Source organism: Pteronotus mesoamericanus, unplaced genomic scaffold, assembly GCF_021234165.1.
Source record: "Pteronotus mesoamericanus isolate MK-2021 breed Mesoamerican mustached bat unplaced genomic scaffold, CSHL_Meso_final contig_20, whole genome shotgun sequence".
NCBI lineage: Eukaryota > Metazoa > Chordata > Mammalia > Chiroptera > Mormoopidae > Pteronotus > Pteronotus mesoamericanus.
In genome coordinates, this window is record NW_026555085.1 from 86,026,168 (window position 1) to 86,049,498 (window position 23,331).

At 38.5% G+C, this 23,331-nt stretch overlaps 1 protein-coding gene across 3 annotated transcripts; it reads left to right on the top strand.

Annotated features, from left to right (window-relative positions):
• The first annotated feature begins 4,513 nt into the window (after nt 1-4,513).
• Nucleotides 4,514-16,881, top strand: CCDC28A (coiled-coil domain containing 28A). 3 transcript variants are annotated; one of them, XM_054570029.1, is made up of 7 exons: nt 4,514-4,672; nt 6,730-6,911; nt 10,280-10,443; nt 11,128-11,282; nt 13,166-13,239; nt 15,656-15,766; nt 16,340-16,881. In XM_054570029.1, the coding sequence occupies exons 2-6, from the start codon at nt 6,754-6,756 to the stop codon at nt 15,660-15,662; spliced, it is 558 nt and encodes a 185-aa protein (XP_054426004.1). In that variant the 5' UTR covers nt 4,514-4,672; nt 6,730-6,753; the 3' UTR covers nt 15,663-15,766; nt 16,340-16,881. The 3 variants fall into 3 exon arrangements, with proteins under 3 accessions (XP_054426004.1, XP_054426005.1, XP_054426007.1); XM_054570030.1 differs by lacking the exon at nt 15,656-15,766 and having other exon boundaries at nt 13,166-13,188; nt 16,340-16,877; XM_054570032.1 differs by lacking the exons at nt 11,128-11,282; nt 13,166-13,239; nt 15,656-15,766; nt 16,340-16,881 and adding an exon at nt 11,047-11,073.
• The last annotated feature ends 6,450 nt before the right edge of the window (nt 16,882-23,331 follow it).

Below are 23,331 nucleotides of genomic sequence, written 5' to 3' on the forward strand. Positions count from 1 at the left end.
TTCCCCCCGACATGTCAAATACCCACCTGGCACCATCCACCGTTATTACAATATTATTGACTATGTTCTCGAGGCTGTAGTTTACATCCCTGGGACAGTTTTGAAGCCACCAATTTGTATTTCTTAATCCCTTCTCCTTTGTCACCCAGCCCCCCAACCCCATGCCCTGTCAACAATCAATCTGTTCTCTCTCTCTTTGAGTCTGTTTCTAATAATTTTTTTAAAAGGATCACTCAGTCGACCATTTCCCTAATCTCTAGGATTAACTCCTTCGCCAGATCCCCTTGGCATGGAAGCTGATGCAGCAAAACACAAAAGGGCACGTGCCTGGGCATCACTGATGCCGTCTGACTGGCACTGTCACTGGGTCTGTACCTTTGGACTTCGGGGTTTAAAGAGGGATTGCATGAATCGCTTCACGGTCAGAATTAAAATCGGAGAACTTCATTCTTTCAAAATACACACATTTATTGAGCATGTGCCTTGTGTCTTGTTCTATGCAATGTGGTTATAATACAAAAATCAAATAAAACATAATATCTGCTCTTAAGGAATTCAGAGCCCAGTGAAGAAGACAAATTTATTAAAGGCCATGTATGTAAGAATTTTGTAAATGTCTAAATCTTTGTAAATTTTCAGGTCTATTGTTTACCCCTTGTTTTTCCAAAGCAGTTAGCAGTAAAATACAAGTATAATGGTCTCTATATCATTTTAGGGGCCTCCGCTAATCTTTAAGATGTAGAGTAGAAAAGAATAGAAAAGAAATCCAGACCAGTACACTGCCATTCTGTCAGTTTCATGAATATGCAAAGCTCATTTATACTCCAGGGCTTTTTTTTTTTTTTTTTTTTTTTTTTTAGTTATTTCCTTCCTAAACCAGACAGCCAAAGCAGCACTGAGCCGGGCCTATCTTGGACTAGGCATTCTGGTATGGCAGGAAATTGAGGTGAAGGAACACTTAGCAAATTAGGTATAGGCTTCCAAGTTAAAGAAACAAAAACTAAAAACCTCTTCCCTATATGAACCACACAGGACAACTAGAGGGTGGCTCTTTTCCAAGCACTGAGGTAGAGCAGCTATTTGCTTTGGATTGAAACACCTGCCGTCTCCTTAGTGTGTAAACTTTGCAAGGGGAAGAACAATGCATGTTTGTAGCTCAATAAATGAGGATGTACAACGGTGGCACCCAAACCCACTCAACCACCTAAGGACCTTACAGAAAACCATTCCTGATTCAAATGAAATTTGAAAAATTATTATGACACTTATAATGCTATTGGAAATTTGAACAATGACTGGATATTTTATAATACAGGGCAGGGTAAAAGCAGGTTTAGAGTTTTTTTGTATGGAAAATAATACAACAATTAATAAATACTAATACATGGATGAATTCTGTGTTTTGGGTACTCACAACTGTAAACCTACTTTTGCCCCATCCTGTATTAAGCTATTATAACTTTCAGGAATAACAGTGATATTGTGATTAAGTTTTTTATCTCTCAGAGCTTTACTGAAATATATTAAATATTAAATAATGTTTGGGGTTGACTTCAATATTAATACTGCAGAGGGGGAAATGTTGCGGGACGGGTTTAAGGGAAATTGACCATGAGTCAACAGATGAATGATGGGTACATGGGGGTTCAATATACTATTCTGTCTTCTTTGGTACATGTTTAAAATTATCCATAGAAAATATGTTTTAAAAAAATAGAGATTCCTGGGATTCTGGTTTAGCAGGTCTAAAGCCTGTGGATCTGTGCATTTGCATCGCCTTCACTCCCAGGGAATTCACACCCTTACTCCTCCTTGCGTACCTGTGCTATACAGTATATTCGCATTGAGGGTGGGATGATGGTGATCAAAGCTCTTATCCTCTAAATATCATCCTTAGGAAGAAAAGTATCTGATTAATTTACATAAGCTGTGCATTTAACAGTTGATCCAAAGAGGAATTTTGCAGTTAAAGGAAAATCTAGTAAATTTCAAAGAACAAAATTTTTTTCAGCAAGGACTCCAGATTTCAAGTTAAGAAATCACACTCAAGCCCTGGCTGGTGTGGCTTAGTGGATTGAGCGCCAGACTGCGAAGCAAAAGGTCGCCAGTTCAATTCCCAGGCAGGGCACATGCCTGTGCTGCAGGCCAGGTCCCCTCAGTAGGAGGACGTCTGAAAGGCAACCATACATAGATGTTTCTCTCCTTCTCCTTCTCCCTCCTTTCTCCTCTGTCTAAAAATAATTTAATAAAAGAAATCACACTCAAAATTGTGCCTTTGTGACTCAATCTCACGTCACTCTGTTCCTCTGTCACTACAATACAGTTACACCAACCTCTTGCTTCCTCAAATGTGCGAAAGACCAATGGTTTAGCCATAAGTTTTGCTTATGAATGCTCTTCCCCCTGATCATTCCATGGCTGGCTCTTTCATTCACATCTCAACCCCCAAAGGTGCCTTTCCAGGAAGCCCTTCCCTGACACTCCCTCTCTAGTACCCCATCCCTTACAATAACTTCTTAGGGCCTTAAGCTGTTATTTTACTTAGCACTTATCACTAAATGAAACTTGTTCTATTTGTCTACTAATTTATTGTTCATCTCCTTTATCATGGACATAAGATCTCTAACTATAAGGTTCCTACCCATCTTGTTCATGGATGCCCCCTGACCTCCTTTGAGGGTGTCTGGCCAAAATAGGGACTCATGATAGAACTTTGAATGTCTGAAATATATATATTTTGAAGGTTACCTTCTTATGTCCCTACATTATATTGGGGGTTGAAAATTCAAATATCGCAGGGCTCACTCAGATGGGTGCAAAAGGCAAAGAGACTTGGAGAAAAACTAGAGATCACCTGAACTGATCTAAAGGAGGCAACTGCTCTTCAGCTTGAACTGTTGTTCCCTGGCTACAGTGCAGATTTAGTGTGGTCAGTTTCCTATTATTATTGAGTTGACATCCATTTTTTTAATCCTCCAATTTTAACTGTTAGCAACCAATGTGCAAATATTAAAACAGTATGTGAATCACCAGTTTGCAAACTCTCATAGAGATAAGATAATTCAGAGATTATTTAAGAGACAAGATTGGTTTTGAGAAAAGATAATGGGAAGATTGAACCCTACAGTGTTTTTTCTAATGGTGAAAATGGTAAGTCACCTAACTCTCCATCACTATGGGAGCTCTTAAATAATTTGTGGCAAACTTAGCTCGTAGAATACTCTGTAGTTAAAACAAATGAAGTCTAGCCATATATATCAGTGTGGGTAGATCTCCAAAACATAGAATTGGGTGAAAAGTTAAGTTTTAGACCAAGACACATAATATAGCATTCATGTAAAATTTCAAAAGTCCCTAGCCATTCTCTGTAGTGTTTATTAATACATAATGAAAGTATAAAAAACCTAGATTAGCAAGATGCCTATCAAATTTAAGATCGTGGCTGCCTCTCAGAAGGGAAGTAGGTGGCTTCTGCTTTATCTGTAAAGTTCCATTTATTTCACTTAAAAATAGAGAACAACAAAATGTAACATCCTTCCATTCTGGCTACTGGTTACATGAATGTTTACTTTTTTTCCTTTTTAAAACATTTCATAATTTTAAAATATGGGTAATTGGGTTCGTCTTTGCTCTGCATCTCTGGCACTGATATAATCTCTAGATTCGGTTTCCCGTTTCCTCAATAGCAAATGCAAGAAAATCTGTGGTGCTCTCCTGAGTGTCTTCAGTCTAACGGTCTGTGAACCTAAAACCTCCCTCCCCATTCCCAATCCCTCTCCAAAGGTTATCCCAACTAGGAAATGAAAATGATGCCTCCCTTCACTTAGGAAAGCCCCATCTCTCTCAATCCGCAATTCTTTCTTCAGAGGAAGGATGTGTATTGGAAGAATTGTCTTGACAACAGAGATGTAGGTTTATCAACCTGAGTGTTAGATTTCTCTTTTCTAAAACGGGGATTATAACACCTGCTTCACAAAATCGTAGCGAGGTTTAGAGAAAACGTATGTCTAGTGCCTGAACAGAGTAGCGGTTAATGATAGTAATAATAGGATCCCATTTAGGTTCCAATTAGGCTCAGCAGCACGGGTTTTCACGCTGCCGTCCGAGTCCAAGGTGGTTTACCTTGTCAATTCCCGCGATGTGACGGAAACAATCCAGGAACGGTTGCTATGACGACACTCCGGTTCCGCCCCTGGGCTGGCTCGAACAGCACACTGGGAATTGTAGTGCGTAAAAGCTGACAGTAACCGAGGGGGCGGGGCAGATCCACAAAAAGGTACTATATTTCTCGTTCCTGCCTCCACCGCCACCCTTTATCTTCCCTGCTTTTGGGCCACAGGACCCAAAATGAAAACCTAGCTATGGATCCTCTCTTCCACGCCCGCCGCAGGCATAGCTGAAGGCAGGCCAGGTAAAGCACTGAGGTGTCAAGGGCGGAGACCCGTGCAGACCCGTGCGGCAGGAAGAGGCGAGGCTCCCGCTGAGGGCACGAAGGCGCCATCTCCTTGCGTCACTTCCGTCAACAAAGGGCGCTGTGAACGCTCAGGGTCCGGAATGTGACCCCGACTCAAGCTGCAGCAGTAGCTTCGGCTGCTGCGGCTGCGGCGGTGGTTTCGGAGGCTCCGGGGTCTTTGCAGGTTGAAGAAGAGGACCCGATCCCCTCCCTCCGCAGGTATGAAGTGTAAACCAAGGCCCCCCCGCCATGGCCCCCTTTAGGCCCCTCCCACCACCCACTCTGGCCGGGGCTGGAATCCGGGCAGCGAAGGGTCGGCAGGTTGGCGAAGCAGAATGAAGTCCAGAGGGAATCTAGTGGTCCTTCTTGGAGGCTGTGGGTTCCTGGCTCTAAAACCCAGTCTGAATAAACTACGAGCCGTTCGGAAGGCTTTTTCTAACTGGTTCTTTGCTTCTTGGTATACAAGCAGGGTTTCCGGGCTCTTGTAACAGAGATGTTACCTTCCCAAAACGGACACATTTCGAGCCTTTAGGAACATCTTAGTTTAGACCACTAATGGTTTATTTGCATTGCTTTACTTCCTAAGTTCTTTTCCTTTTTCGTGTATTAGCCTTAAATTTAAAGGCCAGCGTGTTTATTATATATATTATTTCCTACAGATCCTTGCCCCTTTGGAGAACTTACATCCCATCATCCCTACTCAGTTTTTCTAAAGTTCCATATCGTTGGTGATGCATGCTGAGACAACCCCCAAATATCTGTTCTGTTACTAAAAATGCTTCTTTAAAGGAAAAGTTGTTAGCCAAGAAGGATTTCAGGGGATTTTTTTTCACTTAGGATCTGGGATTAGTTACTGGGCGTTAGAGCCTTTCCTTGAAAATCTTTCCGCCTTTGGAGGTGTCATAGCCCCGGTTATGACTGTTTAGTGTCAGCCTGAGCCCACTGAGCTCAGTGGTTTAAATGCCGGTGCGTGGGGCACCAATTCCGGACAATGGCAAAACATCCGTTTTCGTTATAATTCTCAGTTAATTATTTTAGAAGGGACATCAGTGGACTTGAATCTTTTTGAACAGTCATAGCATGATTAAAATGCAACTCAACATACAAAAAAAGGATTGATGCTCCTAAGGCACTTCACAATCTGATGAGTTAAATAGCCATATACGGTAAATTTCTCATCTTGTGATACATGAAACAATATAATTAAGAAGAAGTTAATATTATGCATAAATAAAAAGGAGTGTAGGAAGGATATTTTAGACAGATCACGTAGGAAAATAAAGCTGGTTAATATAAGGGAAAAGCATTGGATAAACAGAAGGTCTTACATATATTTTCTATGGAAGGGTCAGCTGTAACTTCATAGTGTAAATTTTTTGATATTAGCAAAGCTAAACACATATAATAAAGCTCCATTTTCCCCTGGAAATAGGTAGAGAAAGTATATTAATAATAGCCACGGGCCCTGGCTCAGTTGGTTGGGCATCGTCTTGCAAAGCAGAAGGCCATGGGTTCGATTCCTGGTCAGGGTTGCAGACTGGTCTCCTGTTGGAATGCATGCAAGACACAACCCATCCATGTTTCTCTTGCACATCAATGTTTCTCTCCTTATCTTCCTCCCTTCCCCTCTCTCTAAAAATAAGTAAATACAATCTTTTTTAAAAAGTACTTACAGAATAAGTTTAATTTTACATAACTTCACTTGATCAAGAAACTAATCAGTATTATCCCTAGACAGACATTGAGTTTCTGCTTGGTAGCTGAAATAAGGTTTCGAGTCACTAGTTCAAATGCAGATACTCCTGTCAATTATACATCTGTTTGAATCTAGTTGGTTCTTCTAAGAGTATATTTTAGAAGGGAGATCTACTGGCCACCTGAATCTTGAGTCAGACTGGGACTATCACGTGGCTGTTTTGTTTATTTTTTATGTAATTACCCTTCAATAATGTAGGTTTGTTGAGGGCAAGGACTTTGTCTTGTTAAGCACCGTCTCCCTAATGCCTAGAATAATGCTGGGCAACTGGAAGAGAGTTAATATTTGTGGGATGAGGGAATAAAGAAAATGGTGAAAAACAATGTTGTTTGATAGACAATTTGTCTTAGGGCTTCTGCGCACAAGTGCAGTAGATTAAATTTAAAGCATCCTTATTCTAACTTTCTCTAACAACCCCTGAAATTCTTGATCTTCTTTCAGCCTTTGAAGCGGGTATTTGAACCTTTTTCATTTTGGTGTATTATAATATACATATATAATTTTGCTGTTTTTCTTTAAGTCTTAAGAAGCTGGCCCTGAAACAATGGAGGAGCGGAAAGTGAAGAGGAGGAGTCCCAAGTCTTTTAGCGCCCACTCTACTCAGGTCGTTAATGCCAAAAAAAATGCCATTCCAGTTAGTAAAAGCACAGGGTTTTCAAATCCTGCATCACAGTCCACTTCACAGCGACCAAAGTTAAAACGGTGAATTTTTTTCTTTCGTAATATTGCAGCAAAATGCTATTAAAATAAATACTGAATCCTGTAATTCTTATAACACGTTTTCTCTTGACTTTTAAAACAGTTGAGACCCATATTATATGTGATTTAGAAAAAAATTTAGAAAGGTTAAAGTGTATGTATAGAGATTAGTGCAAAGTGAATGGTTTAAAGGTACTTACTTTGTCTCCTATTAAAATAAACAGCAAAAAAAACTTACAAAGTTGATGAGCTAGCCAGAAATGAGATAAAGGATGGATATATATTTTTATTAAACTAAGATGAGTTTTTGTGCTTTGGTAATCTTTTTTTATTTTTTTAAGTGTGGTTTCATTGTTTTTGTAGAAATAATGTGTATTTTAAAAATTCAAACACAGGAAGAATTCAGAGCAGAAATTTAAAACACTAAAATTTCATCACCTAGAAGTAATCATTAATATTTGGTGAACATCATTTGTTTCCAGACTCTAAAAGAAACAGGAATGACAAGTGTAAATGTGATATATATTACTGTTGCATATGTGTGACTATTTTGTAGTATTAAATATTTGGAAAGCAAGGTAACATTTTTTTAGAGAAAAAGCATTTCATAATCTTAATTCTTTTTCTTATTGCGATTAAGTTAACTTGCTTCCAATTGCAAGGTCTTCGTGAAGAGCCAGTTAAGGAAGCAATGCTTGTAGCGGTCTGTAGCCATTGGGTTTCCACAATGGTAAGGAGATTCTTGCTTTGATGATGGTCTCACACTCTGAGGAAGCAAAAGAGACATAGCCAAAGAAATTGGAAAGGAACATTCCCGTAAGGGTTAAATGATAAACAACAAAGAGTTATGAGGGCTTCCTTTGAATAAATTATCAGATTGGAAAGGGTTTTCCTTCTGGCTGAGTTTAATTTAGAGTCAGATTTTGAATATGGTGATGGTTGAAAGAAAAAAGAAAGCCAGAAAGCCAAGAGATTTTAAAGGTAATTACTCCTTTTTCTAAATTTTTATAGCAGTTTACTTGTATCTTATTGTCCTTTTCTACCGTGTACTTTCATTTCTCACCTTCCTGTACAAGGAGGGGGCTGTATTAATAATCCTTATGTGTCAGACAGTACTTAGAGTGGGGCTTTGCAGCTGGTGTAACGCTAATGAGTGCTTTTTTATTGTTGAATTACTTTACTGTAAAATGAGACACTGTGACATGATCAAAAACACCGAAGTAGAATAAACAGGTTTTTATTTTCTTTTTGGATAAAACTTCCAATGTGAAAGAAAAGATATGTACTAAAACCTTATAGTCTATAGTAGTTTATCTCAGATTTTAATGTAAATATGGATCTCTCAGGGATCTTTTTAAAATGCAGATTCCAAATCAGTTAGTCTGGGACAGGGCTTCAGATAAGCAGCTCTAAATTAGCTCACAGGTGATGTTGATGCTATGGGTCTTGGTATTTTGAGTAGCAAGGTGCTACATAATGAAACGCATACCTAATAAGTATACAAGATACAGATTTTGCTTTGTGAAGAGCTGTTGCTGACCTACTGTCAACAGCCTTGTGTTCTAAGTTGATTTTTTGTTAAGAGTATTAGTTTCTTTCTACACCCTTCCCCACGCCTACCATATAGCCCATGTATCTTATCATTATTTTGGTGGGTACTCTTATGGAAAAGATGTCTTCATGCAACATGACAAAGAAATTGAGTATTGAATATATGTGTATGCCAGGACCTGTAGTGCGTGTTGTAGTTATACAGATAATATACAACTGTTTCTTCCTTTTTTGCCTGGTGAACTCTTACTTTTCTTTAAGGCTTCACTCACATACCACCTTTAGGAAGTCTTCTCTGGCTACACCTAGGTTGAGTGAGTGTTCTTTCTCCGTTCCCCTATCACTCAAGTGTTTCCTAGCCTGACATATACTATAATAGATATGTGTAATAAGAACTAATCTAGTCTAGGAGTTTTAGAAAGGCCTTCCCGAGAAAGTAGCATTTAGACTGAGACTTGAAGGATGTGTGGGAGGCAGCCTGACAAAGATGGCAGTAAGAAGGACGCTCATGTAGGCAGAGGATTAGCATGTAGACAGATAAGAAAATGGAATTCTAGGAGGCAAAGAGATTGAGAATGTCTCCCAGGGGAGTCCAGCCTGTGGCCCAGGATGGCTATGAATGCGGCCTGACACATAATCGTTAATTTATTTAAAACATGACATTTGCATGTGTGTGTGTGTGTGTGTGTGTGATTATGTGTCACAGTGTATTTAGTGTGTGGCCCAGAGATCCAAAAGTTTGGACACTCCAGGTAGATAGACAAAAGAGGACAGGGTTTCTTAAGTATACTGGGCTTTATGCAGCAGGCAGCGCAAAGCCACTGAAGGTTTGAAAAAAGAAAATAATATGCTCCGCTTTTACTTTTTAAGAAGTTGACTTGGCTACTCTGTGGGGAGAGAAGGGGGATCAGAGACAACACATAGAGACAGGAAGACCAGTTAGGAATAGTCGGTCAAGAGATAGGGTAGTGGCAGTGGAGAAGAGAGAACTCGAAAGATTAGAGATGTATCTATGGTTATTATCAATTGATTTCATGACTGCATGGCAGGGCCTTTGGAATTTGGAGGAGCCAAGGTTAATAACAGGCTTTTAGCACTCCATCATATGGCAGTTAGGAGTTTATGTCTCTTTCTTTCTCTTTAGACTGGGTACTCTCCCGTGCAATGATTAATGTCATGTGCATCTTTTATACACCCGGTATCTGGCATGGTGTCAGCTACCGACACCGTGGGGCTCCATAACTGCTTGTTGAATGACTGATAGTTCATGAAATAAATAGGATAAAGTTTAGAAGGGAAAGGTGTATATATACTGAGAAATAAAATATGAAACATAGGATAGTAAAAATACTAATTCTGTTTAAGTCCAAGGAATTGGCATATAATATAAATGTATTAACCAAACTTTTTATATACCTAAGTAGTTATATTTTATACATTTCTTTGAGATTTTCACAACCTGTTCTTTTGATTTCTGGCTTGAAATTACTTATTTTATTTGGTATTGAATTTGTTCTGATTTCTTGTTTTTAAGGGAAATTCCATTTAATTTACAAATTTTGCTTAACCTAGAACAGTCTGAAAATAATCATCTCTTTTTAAAGACAGTTATATGCAATTGATTTTTTAAAAAGATTTTATTTATATATTTTTAGGGAGAGGGGAAGGGAAGGAGAAAAAGGGATAGAAACATCCATGTGTGTGGTTGCCTCTCATGAGCCCCCAACTGGGGACCTGGCCCACAACCCAGGCATGTGCCCTGACAGGGAATCGAACTGGCAACCCTGAAATTGATTTTTTAAATTTCATCTTATTTGCAGAGTGATGAAAGAGAAGACAAAACCTCAGGGTGGAGAAGGAAAAGGTGCTCAGTCAACTCCAATTCAGCATTCCTTTCTTACTGATGTCTCAGATGTTCAGGAGATGGAGAAGGGACTTCTAAGCCTTTTGAATGATTTCCACTCTGGAAAACTGCAAGCATTTGGTAAGCAATAGATGTTTGTATTTACCATTTTTCAAGATTTTTACATCCTATGTTCTGCAGGTATTTTGCTATTCCTTTTAAAAGTGTAATTTTCTTTTGTTAAAAACGGAATCCAGAGGCAGAAAACGCAGTCATTTTAGATTTCATTTATCAATTAAGTTGTACTACTGAGTATACAATTGAAAGTATTACATTGTGTTTCTCATGCTTCATAATATTCTATGTGCTTCATGAATATTTTCGTATTACTCCAAGGAGGAATACGTAATTAGTTGGGAAAGGATTCATGGTTGAAGTCTTTATATGACTCTTAATTTCATTGAGATTATTATAAAATGTTGGATCACTTAATTCAAATGACAGTTATCAAATTGAAGATGATTAAATGATGTACTTACTTTATATGTATTACTATTAAAAAAAGGTATCTTCTTTACCTAAAGAATATTTATTAAAATCTTTCTATATGATTTGTCTAGTGTCCATGATCATTTCTTAGATTGCTGTTGTTTTCCTGGTCAGAAATTACATTTATTATATTTAGAAAATAATCAATCATTAACAAAATAATTTACAAAAGAAGATAATAAATTTCTTTTGCAGCACCTAGAGTTTAAAAGTATTTCCTCAAGACCGATAAAGAGCTATCTTAATCTTTACTGATGTTCTGGAATGTTCTCCCAGGAAATGAATGTTCCATTGAACAGATGGAACATGTTCGGGGAATGCAGGAGAAATTAGCTCGCCTGAATTTGGAGCTCTATGGGGAGTTAGAGGAACTTCCTGAGGATAAGAGGAAAACAGCTAGTGACTCCAATCTGGATAGGCTTTTGTCTGATGTGAGTATAGTTCTTTTTCTTTATTCTTTTCTTAATAAATATTTTTATTGACATAAAATTTACGATTTTAACTATTGTAAAGTGTACAGTTCAGTGGTTTTTGGTATATTCAGTGCTGTGCAGACATCACCACTGTAATTTCAGAACACTTTCGTCAGCCCAAAAAGAAACCCTGTAACTCCCAGTTCTCCCTACCCCTCAGCCCCTGGCAACCACTACCCGAGCTTCTGTCTCTATGAATTGGCCTCTTCTGGACATTTCATATAAGTGGAATCATACAGCATGTGGCTCTGTGTTGGGATTCTTTCAATTAGTGTAATGTTTTCAAGTCTCATCCGTGTTGTACTTTATTCTTTTTTTAAAGAAATTATAATCCAAAGACATTATACATGTGTTCTGAGAATGCTGACAAATCTTAAAGTGAAATATTAGCTTCTGTACATACATGATAAGAACTTAAGATATAGAAAATAGTATGTCAAAAAATCCTAACATGATTAATACATACTGCATTATTCATTAAGCGTTTTACTTATTTTTAAATATAGAACTGTTGTCTGTTATTTAAAGTAATTTAATACATTTCCACATGTACTAGCTTGCTAGAGTTGCCGTAACAAAGTACTATAGGCTGGGTAGCTAAACAACAGAAATTTATTTTCTCATAGTTCCTGAGACTCAAAGCTGTAAGCGAGGTGTTGGCAGGGTTCTTTCTCCCGAGGCCCCTCTCCTTGGCTGGTAGATGGCCACCTTCATGGTCACATGGCGCTCTCCCACTGTGCGTGGGTACCTGTGTCCACATTTCCTCTTCTTGTCATATTGGATTAGGGCCCACCCACATGGCCTCATTTTAACGTAATGACCTTTTTAAAGACCCTGTCTAAATACCCACACATGCTAAGGTGCTAGGACATAGGACTCACACATGAATTTTGAGAGAATGTAATTCAGCCCATAATGCCACCTATGATTCTTTTACTGGGAAGTGTTCACTACATTTGGCACTTAAATATTTTTTGGAACAAAAATTAGTGAAAATTGAATTCAGTGTACTTTAGTTTCAGAATGGTTTCCATGGTCACCAATGACATTCTGTTGTTTTTCTCTATCTTTTGAGTCAGTGTGAAGGAAATCACATGGCCATACTTTAAAAATTTCAAGCCTATACTTTTTATTTCAAGTCTACTGTGCTCGGTGTTGCATCTATTTCCTTTTACCAGTTCCTCTTAACAAATACAAGCTGAAATTGCAATACATTTAGGAAAGTGGCTGTGGTATGCTGAAAATAACACTGAATTTGAAACCAGAAAGCTTTTGTTTAGTCCAGGATCTGCATTTGTAACTTTGAACGATTTAACATTTCTGCAACTCAGATTTTTCCCTCTAGGGGTGATCAATTCTACCTCATACTGAAAATGGAATGCTACATAAAATCTTTTTGTAATCCTTAATTTCTTTTGCAGCACCTAGAGTTTAAAAGTATTTCCTCAAGACCGATAGTTAGAATTATCTTAATCTTTATTAATGTTTTTGATCATTAAATGATAATTAATGATTTTGATCATTAAAATGGCAACTTTTTTCCTTTTAAAAAATATTATTAGAGATGATTATAATTATGCCTGGTTTTAAGTATACTTATGAAACCCCAGTTGTTATCTGGTTTAATTCTCTTTGCATAGTTTTGTTTAATAAATGCTAAAGCTACTTTATAATATTTTTGCATAAGTGAATTTTTGAAAAGTTTTTTCTGTAATATTTTGCTTTTTCATTTAAAGAAAGGTTAAATGAAAAATAATTTATTTACAAATGTAGAGTTATGATATTTATTGTTATATCTACCTTATGAAAATTAAAATTAAATGTGTTTCTTTGTGTTACAGTTAGAAGAATTGAATTCTTCCATGTATCCTTTGCCTAATTACAACAATGAAAAGTCTACAACTTGTAATTTCTGGTAAATAGTCCCAATCATGTTTTAGAAAGATGATTTTTTAGATTATAGTGAACAAAGACACCTACTTTTTGTTACTGGGGCTACTCTTTGTTACTGGGGCTTTCTCTCTTCCCCTTTGGTTTCCAAATGGAGTTTTCTAGTTGTTTTGTTTGTTTCCGGTTTGTTCTGCTTTACTTTGTTTTGCTTTTAAAAAATGTTTTTAATTAAGAGAGTTGAGTATTAACCTAGTTGTCCTGTGAACTATTTTGAATCTTAGATTCTGAGGCTCAATGGCAGTTGGATATCCAGATATACTATGCTTAATTTAATATTATTGCATAGAATATTTAAATGCATAAAATTGAAAATTAGACATTCAATGGATACTTACATAGCTTGTAAAATGACATTTTCATAATTAAGTGTACCAAGTATATTATAAGATTAGCCAAGATACATGTAAAATATTCAGGTTTTGGCATTTCAACTGAGAGCAATTATTTCAGGAACTTTTCAAAATGTTTTCTTTTTTAACACAGTGATAGCCACAATGTGAGGTACATAGAACAGTAAGAAATGATCCTACCTATGAAATAATTTCATTTGAGAGGAAAGACATCCCTTTGAACCAAATAATGAAATACTAGAAAGAAGTCAAGAGGTTTAATTTTTGAAATTTGGTTCCATGTTTTGGTAATGTAACCTTGGGCAAATTGTTTAATATCTCAGTGTCCTCTGTAATACGCATTGATTGCTACACATGATGTGTATGTGACATTTTCCAAACTACATTATATGTATAATATATATATACTTACATATGTATGTAAATTACTATTATTACTATAGCAGTGCTGTTATTAATTGTTGAATTGTACAGTAACAACAATGAAGAAGTAGGGAGGTATATTTAAATCTAGTAATAACGATTAATAGCTAATCTTTATTGAATACTTACAATTTGCCAAGTAGGGAGGTATATTTAAATCTAGTAATAACGATTAATAGCTAATCTTTATTGAATACTTACAATTTGCCAAGTGTAATATGAAGGATTTAACACACATTTTCTCAACTGAGTCTACCTTTGGAAGTAAGTGGTAAGTGGTGTTATACTCCCCATTTTACAGAAAATTTTGAGAAGCCACGTAAACTTTGGGGGGATATTAATTAAGATATCATTGTCATCATCACTTAAGAAAGACTTAAATACAGGGGTAAGATGAGTTACTTAGGGGGCTTTTCTTAGAAGTGGTTCCTATTTCTTTGTTGTTTATATTTGTTCCGAGATTTATATTCTTTCTAGGCCTATGACACTTAAGTACCTCCTAACTTCTAACCTGAATGTTTTTGTTAGACATTCAGACCTGTTTGTCTCACCGCTTTCCTCGTGTCAGCCACCAGTTACCCAAGGCAGCGTGGAAGAGCATGAGAGCATGCGCTCTGGACTGCTTGTTTCAAATGCTGTTCCGCAGCTGTGCAACCCTGAGCAAAGTCTGGCCACCGTAGTTTCCTCCTCTGTAATAAATGTTCTCTCTGTGCTCATACTTTCCCTCCCTAATTCCATCTCTGTCGTCAGTGCCTCAGTCATTTCAATCACCAAGATTATTTAAAAATCCTTCTGTGACAATAGCAGATACTGCTCATCAATCATGGCGCTTTTTGCCACTGAGCCTGAACATGGACATGAAATGTTATGCCATCTCTTAATTAGTTGTCAGGCATTGTTTGTTCTGCCTTTTATTCTTCCGTAATTCTCTACCTTCCTCACCTGATTCCATAACCTTTCAAATATCTACTCCAACCCTAGAGCTGCACTGTCCAGCATGGCAGCCACTAGCCACATAGCCACTAACACATGAAGTGTGGCTAACCTGGATTAGAAAGTGCTATATGTCTAATATGCATCCCTGATTTCAAAGATTTAGTAGGGAAAAAAAGACTGTGAAGTATCTAAATATCTTTATAATGATATATTGAAATGATAATTTTTGATACATTAGCGTAAATAAAATATAGTTTAAAAAACTATACTTGTGGTTCGCATTATATTTCTATTGGACAGTGCTGCTGTAGACTTTAGATGTTATCACTAAATTGTCCTTCTTAAAACATCACTTTCATCTTGCCTTTCCTATTCCTTACCAAGTTTTTTTTTACAATGCCAAACTTTCTAAAGGCTCTTGCTAATTTAATCACCACCAGTACACCCTATTTTATTTTTTATTCCCACCAAGGTGGTTCTCTGATGCCCAAGAACACATCATGTTCACGTCTACCAATACCTTTGCTCAGGTTGTGCTTCCACGCCGGAGTTGGCTCTGGCCTCCCCCTTCTCCTCACCAAATAACACCAAAGCTGACCACTTCCATAACACATTTGGTTTGTATCTCAAACTAGCATTCTGCTTTTTTTCATTATCTGTTGATTTTTATAGGTGTTAAATCTCAGCCTTCCAACTGGACGAGAATGTCTTTGATGGCAGGGCCCGTGTGTGTACATTTTGGCAACCTCTCCCATACATATATTCCTCGCATTAGTTCTCCATGTATCCATATCATTGTTCAAGCTGGGTCTTGAGAAATAGGTAGCAGGTAGATCATAGAGATGAAAGGGGAAAATGAAAGGCAATGATGATGAGAGGGGACCAATATGTGTAGAAATCCCACCAATTTCCAATTGAATGATTCAGAGAATTATACGAGAGGTTTTAGAGCTATGAAGATTTAATTTTATTTTTGACTTTTACAAAGAAATTGTTTTCTCAAGGATGATAAAGTGGTATTGTCTTCTCAAGTGAATTTTTAATACAGCAAATTTTTATATTTGTCTCTAATCAGCTCCTTACCATGAAAATGATTCTAACTGCCTTAAGAGAACATAGTCTTGCGTGTGATTTTTTTTTTTTGAAAGTCTTCAAATCCTAGGCATAGTTATAATTACTTCACTACATTTAAAAACTGTCCTACCACTTCTAAGTTTCTCATTAGCAACATAGGCACCTTCCCTTTAAATATATATATTTTTTAATGCCTTGGTCTCTTACCCCTGAGTGTAATATCCAGAAATTTAAAAGATGTACTTCTTATAGAATGAAAATCTCCTTAACTGATGAATGCAGACAAAAACTCCATTTGGCAGATGCACAAGATGTTCCAAATACTTCTACCAGCTAAAATGAAATGCAGTTGCTTTCTTGTGGTTTGAAGAAAAGCAGCATTCTTTACTTTTCCAGCTGAATCCAGTAGCAGAATCATTTTCCACAATAAGGAATTAAAGTAATTAAAGTGCAAGTGCAATGACTGTCTTCACATACTGCTTTTAGTAAATTTAACTTGCTGTAATTCACTGTAACCCGGGGCCTTGGCCTTGTCAAAGGCTTAATCAGGAAATGTGATGAAGAGGTTGTGCTGCTATGCTTACTGTTGTTGCCTTCTGGGGTTATACTTGAAATGCATTGTGCTAAACGTTGTCCATAGGGCTGAAGGATTTACCCTTGACCTCACCAAACTTATTCCACTGTTGATCCTCAGTTGATGCGCAGGCTTTTTGCAGCAGCCCAGCTTCAGTTTACATTAGATCATCAGTACACACACTGGTGTGTTTTCCATGGCCAGCGATAACAAAATGTTCAATGAGTATTTGTGAAATTTGCTATTTTTAATAAAGTGGTTGTTTTACATTTGTCTCTGTTGTTTGTTTTGAAGAAGCCTGTAGTCTTCAGTCTGGGAGTATGAGTTCAATTCTCAAACGTAAACGGTGCTCATAAAATTTGAGGTTCTCTAACTTTTGCAAATGCTGCACCTTGTCCGCTTTTAAATGGTGTAATGAGGAGAGCATGGGCTTTAAAGTTAGACCTCGATTGGAATCCACAGTCTGCTCCTTAGCTTCGTGTCCATGTACACTTACTCGGCTTATCTGAGTTTAATTTTTGTTTTATCTAGAAAAAGAGGTTAATATTCCTTGTGATTGTTATAAGGAATTAAAAAAGTATATACCAAGATGCTCAGCGCAATAGTTGACACCAGTGATGTCCAGCAAACATTAGCTTTCTCGCCCATTTCAAATAGCTTGATGTAAGTAATCCATTTACCATAGAATTTACCATTTTCAAGTGTACAATTCAGTGGGTTTAGTACAGAGAGTTGTGCAGGCATCAACCCCCCCCCAAAGAAGCCCATTAGCACTCATTCCCCATCTTCTAACCCCCCCAGCACTTGGTAACCAGGATCTACTTCTGTCTCTATGAATTTGCTTATTCTGGACATTTTCTATGAACGGAATCATATTGTACAATACACGGTCTTTGTGACTGGTTTCTCTTACTCAGCACGATGCTTTCAAAGTCCATCCACCCTGTAGCGTCTATCAGCACTTCATCTCCTTTCACAGCCAACTCCTGTTCCCTTGTATGGATGGACCACATTTCGTTTGCCAGTTCACAGCTCGGCTGCCTTCACCGGGCAGAAGGGGCCTCCATGCTTCTGCCTCCTTGTTTCCAGGCCATAGAAACAAGCACCTCCTTGGGGACAGGGAGAGTGGGGACCCATTGAATGATAATTTTAAAAAAAAATACTGGTTTTAGTGATTTTTTGGGATTCAGAATTTAAAAAATTTTGATCAGTTTATCTGAGTGGTCTTTGAATGTCCCTTTTAACAGTGAGAAGATGACTAGACCATTACATACAACCTGGGAAACATTTCTGTGGGGTGGAGACAATAGGGACTCCGGGGGAAACAGCACTCTGGGGTCCGACAGAAGAAAAGGAAGCTGCCGTGTGACATGTTTTTCTTGGATGGGCCCTGAGACAGAGTAAAGCGGAAGCCGTTTCCTGTGGATTAGTGGCAGAGCAGCAGCCTGGCCTGGTTGATTCATTTCTCCTTTGTGTCGAGGGACCCCATGTGGGACACAGGTAATAAAATTTTCACTTACCTAATTTGTATTCTTTTACATGACTTAAACATGGTAAGGCAACAGGAAATGAGGTGCCTGGCTTAGAATAAAGTTAATTTATTATATCGATGTTTTATATTCCTTGTAGATAAATTTTCATTACAGGCGATTTAAAAAAAAAAAAAAATACTACCAGAGCAAACCAACTTCCAGGCTGCTTAAACTTGTTTATTTACAAAAAATTAGATCGTACAGTCATTCACACGGTTTTCTTACCTGCTGCTGCTATTTTTCCATGGTGGTAACTATTCATCTACATAGGAGGGGGGAAAAAAAAGTTTAAAGGCTTCACAATAACTAAAGACATTTCGACCAGAATCGTTAAAAACCAATTAGGAAGGGTGCTTTTGAGCTTTGGTTTTTGGTACCTCCTGTAAAATTATAAAATTGACAATAAGTCTAAAATAGTCTGAGGATTTACTGAAGATAAGAAACCCCACCTTTCCCACCCTAAGGCCTTAATTAAAATCGTTAACTTTCTCTGACACCAAGCAAGCATTGCCTCGGTATCCAGGAGTCCGGCAGCCTGGCGTTACCCCAGCTTCTGGGCACTCAGGCCAGGAGAGCTCAGTGGTCACGCGAGTCCCTGCCCGGCCCAGCCCGGCCCGGCCCGGCGCAGCCCAGCCCAGCCCAGGTGAACAGCAGGCCCTCTGCGCCAGCGGAGTGGGGGTGAGTGCCAGCCGGCCGTGTTGTCCGGTCGCTACGGAGATGGTGCGGGGCCACCTTTTCCACGCCCCGCCCCCCGCGCCCGCTCCAGGCTGCAGCTGAGGTCTTGCTCCAGATTTTCACTACCTGGTCCCAAGAGGCGGCAGCTGCTGGGTGCCGGCTCCCTCGGCCACCTCCCAGAGGTAAAGCCCTTGGCTTCTGGGCCGCAGCTTTTGCTTGGAACACCACCGGGCACAGCGCCCGGGCTGGTTCGGGTTCCCCATGCAGCCTCCGGACGGTCCTGGGCAGCGCGGAGACAGGACGCTGTCTCGATGACCTTGGAGAACCTGAGCCACTGCAGAATTATCCAAGACAGAAGTGGCGCGGAGAAGAAACAAAACAGTCTCTGAGTAGGGACAGGTTGGAGTTGGGCTGCGGGAAGTAAATGCTCGCCTCCCCCGGGACACTCATTTAGGGTGGAAATGAAGTCAAGTTATGGGGCACTGTGGAAAACTCTGATTTTCATAGGACTCCAAAGTAGTTTACACCATCAAACTCTCTCCATCTGCCAGTTACCACCCTCTTTCTTAGATTGGAGTCCAATATGCAGGGGGCAGAGCAGGAAGGGGAGGGTATCGCCCCAAGCCTATCCCAAATGCCTGCCGGAGGAGGTAGGAGTTTGCTTGTCATAGCCCACCTCGGACCCGACCCAGCGCAGAGATTGTTTTGTCTCTCTCCAGTGCCACTTCAGTCCTTTGGAAAACTGAAGCTGCTCAGGTTCACCCTGGTCAGGGGTGGGGAGCCCAGTGCTATGCCTGGGAGGGTAGTGAAGGAGAAATAGCTAAGAATCTACAGTGAGTACACTTCATGGTTATAATGGTACAGCTCTGAGTCAATATGCTAAGATTTGATGAATACGACAAATAATTAAACTGTGGTACTTAGAAATATTTGTCTTTTTTAAAAGTACTTATGCTGTATTTAAGAAATCTTTCCATAAGTATCAGACCAAATATCCTGACATCATCTCTAGTCAAGTTCAGAACAACCTAGACATTTGTTTTCAGGCTGATCTTGACATTTGTGCACCTCAGGAACCTCAAAAATCATGCCCTAAAAATTATTTCAGTGAGAGAAAGGAGAGGTTAGGCATTTGAAAATTTTAGAGCAACATAACTGGTTATTTCTCTTGAATAAATTTAAACAGTACAGTTGCTTCTTGTTAGAACCTTAATTCTATAGCTTTAAACTGAGCAAATTCAGCATGTGATTTTGTTCAGTTTCTTCTTGTAAATATGATATTTCCTATCACCTTCTGTGCTTTCCAATAACACACATTTCCTCAAAATATGCTATTGCTTTCATTACATTTGTGCATTTAATAAAAATTATATATGTTTATGTTCAAATTAAATCATGTTTTTGCATGCCCTGAATAGGACATTTTATTTAACTGGAATAGTTTTTAATTTCTGTCTTTTCACTAATCACATGCATTTTTCTTTTACTCTGTCCCCCCTGCCCTCCCCCCTGTAACCCTTAGAACCAGATTACCTCTTAGGAGGCATATTTAAGGGGTTAATTTTTTTCCCCCATCCCTAGTAGTTTATTCTTTCTTCGTGCTTTAGGAGGAAGACTTGCTAATAGATTTTTTTCAGTGCATAGAATCTAAAAGTTTCTCAAGGAAGAAATGCCAGGTACATATTTCTAAAGGTATTAGAAAATAACTGGTGACTGCCATATTGTGAACGTAATTCACAATCACTATTCTTGCCCCAGAATTCTCAGCCCCCTGTAGGCACCCTAAAATACTTCCCTTTCCTCTAATTCACTAATGTCATGAAAGAATGATCTGTCAGGTCTATCTAATAATTCAATTCTAAGCTCATTTTTACCATATAACTCATTTAACACAATGATGGAGATTACTAATAATAAGATCACATAGGTTGATAAACTGTCATAGCGGTGACACAGTTGTCAAACCCTAATGTGAAGGAATTGGGCTTTTTAACTAGTAACTTGCTTTTCAGCCCTTGAATTTGGAAAATTGGTAGAATGTGAACAATTATTCACTTACTCAGCAAATGTGCATCAAATACCTACTCGTGGGCAGGCGCTATGTGGTAGGCAGCTTCTACAATGGCTGCCAATGACCAAAGCTTCCTGGTGTCCAGGCCCTTGTGAATCCCTCCCCTCAAGTGCACGCTGGACTTGCTTCTAACGCAGAAGAGCCAAACTTTTCTTTAAAGGGCCAGGTAGTAAATATTTTTGTCTTTGTTTCCAATCACTCAACTCTGCTATTATAGTTATATGATTAGCTGTGTCCAGTAAAACTTTATTTACAAAAATGGATGGCAGACAGTTATAGCCTGCCACCCTGTTTGTTGACCCTGTTCCAACTAATCAAAAGTGATGGTATGTCACTTCTGAGACAATGTTACACAAAGCCTCTGGCTCCCATCCTGTCTACCCTCTTTTGCTCTTTTACTTGCTTGCTTGTCATTTTGTGAGCCAAGCTACGCAGAAGCCCTCATGGGAGGGGGCCTCCAGCTAACGGCCAGCAAGGAACTGAGGTCCTGGTTCTGACAGTCTGCGTGGAACTGAAATTACCAACAACCACTTTCATGAGCTTCGAAGTGCATCATTGCCCAGTTCAGCTTTGGGATGACTTCAGCCCCAGGTGACACCTGGGTCATGAGAGAACCTGAGCCAGGGGACCCAGTGAAGCCGTGCCATGACTCCTGACAGAAACTGTGAGATGATTATGCTGGTTTTTTGAAGCCACTAAATTTTGGGACTATTTGTTACATAGCATGAGGTAACCACACCAGATAACCAATATATACTATGATAGGCTCCTATAACAATGAGCAAGAGAAATACTGCATGCCCTTTACTTCTCTTGGAAATATTAAAGTTTTGAAAACAATCTACAAAAAGAAACATGTCTAATTTTGTTCAGTGAAGTCTTTCCCAAGCATATTGAATCATGGAGTCTGTGTTTTTTGGGAAACTCCTACTGATATCTTACAGAGCTCCTATTTGGAGAAATATAAAATGCTTGACTATGGAAAGAAATCATTCCATTTAAAGAAGCAGTGATTGCCGGCATGCCATGTCTCCCTGGGCTGAATAACTAGTTAGCAAAGTTGGCATCTTAGAGAATAAAGATAGTCCTGTAGCAATTTATACCTTTATCCAAATCTATATTTATGATGTATATCTATATATGATATACTATACACTAGCAATGTTAGGCTTATTATATAACTCAGTCATTTCTTAACATGAAGGATAATAATTTTGAGAACTTGCTAAATAAAAATCCCTTCTGTTGGCTCTTGGAGGGATTTCCCATAACAACAGCTGGGCATCTTATGAAACTAAGGATTTGTTTTGATTTAATGTTGATTCAGAAGTATTCAATTTCCCACACTGCTATGAGGTCTTTATCTGAACCACACATTATTACACTATAGTTTGCCAAGACACGTCACCGCCTTGTTTTATACATGGAGACTGAGACTCAGAACAAAATTTATTTGTAAAGCTTCAATTTGGGTCAGGGGGGAGGTCAAAGCAGGGATCCAAATTTGAAAATTTTCTGCCCTTGTAATATTTCTAACATTGTTCCTACTATGGTATATGCCTTTCCAATATATTCTTTTTCAAAGTGTACTTCTATCTTATTGATATGTAGCAAGAGTGGAGGCACTGCAAATTTTGTCTTATTCTCAAAATCTCCTGGCTCTCCAATAAAGTTCTCAGCTACTCCAGGCACAATTTTTTTCCTCCTCGGAATTTATAGCAACACACAGTTGCTTAGAAACTTAGACATTTCTGACGCTTGACTCCCAGCTAGAATTTCACTGACAAGTGGTCAGTGAATTTGAGTTTTAATATCTCCAGTAATAGACATAACCTTCTGAGACAGCTAAAGCTGCTGAAGTGGTTGTTTTCCCACACAGATTGGTCCAAAATCTGTCTCTCTGACGTCATCCATTGTTTCTAGTTTGCCTTCTGGGGATTCATAAACCATATGTAATTGATTTTATATGTAAAAAAAGCCTTGAGATAGCTGATGTGTGTGTATGAGAGAGAAAGGGGCCCTATTTCTTTTCTCTTTTTAAAACAGATACTCTGTTTTCCATAAATGAAAGGATCCACTGCTTCCTCTTTGATTTCTCATCTACCCCAAGCTCTTGTATACACGAGTCTATTTGGGACTTTCTCCTTTGTCCTCCGTGTTTCGGTGCCTGTCTCCAAACTAACCGTGTCATCTGGTGACTCCAGCTTTATAGTGAGTCTGCATGGCTGCAAACACGTCTCCCTCCTGTGTTCTTCTAGACTGTTTTAACTGTTTTTGGCTCTTTAACCTTCCATAAATATTTTAGAATCAGCTTTTCAGTTACACAGATGTACAATATCTCTTGGGATTTTTTATTGTGATTACATGGAATCTGTAGATCAATTTGAAGAGAAATAATCTCTGCATTCTTCTCATTCATGAA

What these genes read in the sequence shown, in the direction of transcription:
- CCDC28A (XM_054570029.1), top strand. Translation starts at nt 6,754, where the DNA reads ATGGAGGAGCGGAAAGTGAAGAGGAGGAGTCCCAAGTCTTTTAGCGCC. An exon ending in CAGCGACCAAAGTTAAAACG is followed by an intron (nt 6,912 to 10,279) that starts GTGAATTTTTTT and finishes TCTTATTTGCAG; the next exon opens with AGTGATGAAAGAGAAGACAA. An exon ending in TGGATAGGCTTTTGTCTGAT is followed by an intron (nt 11,283 to 13,165) that starts GTGAGTATAGTT and finishes TTTGTGTTACAG; the next exon opens with TTAGAAGAATTGAATTCTTC.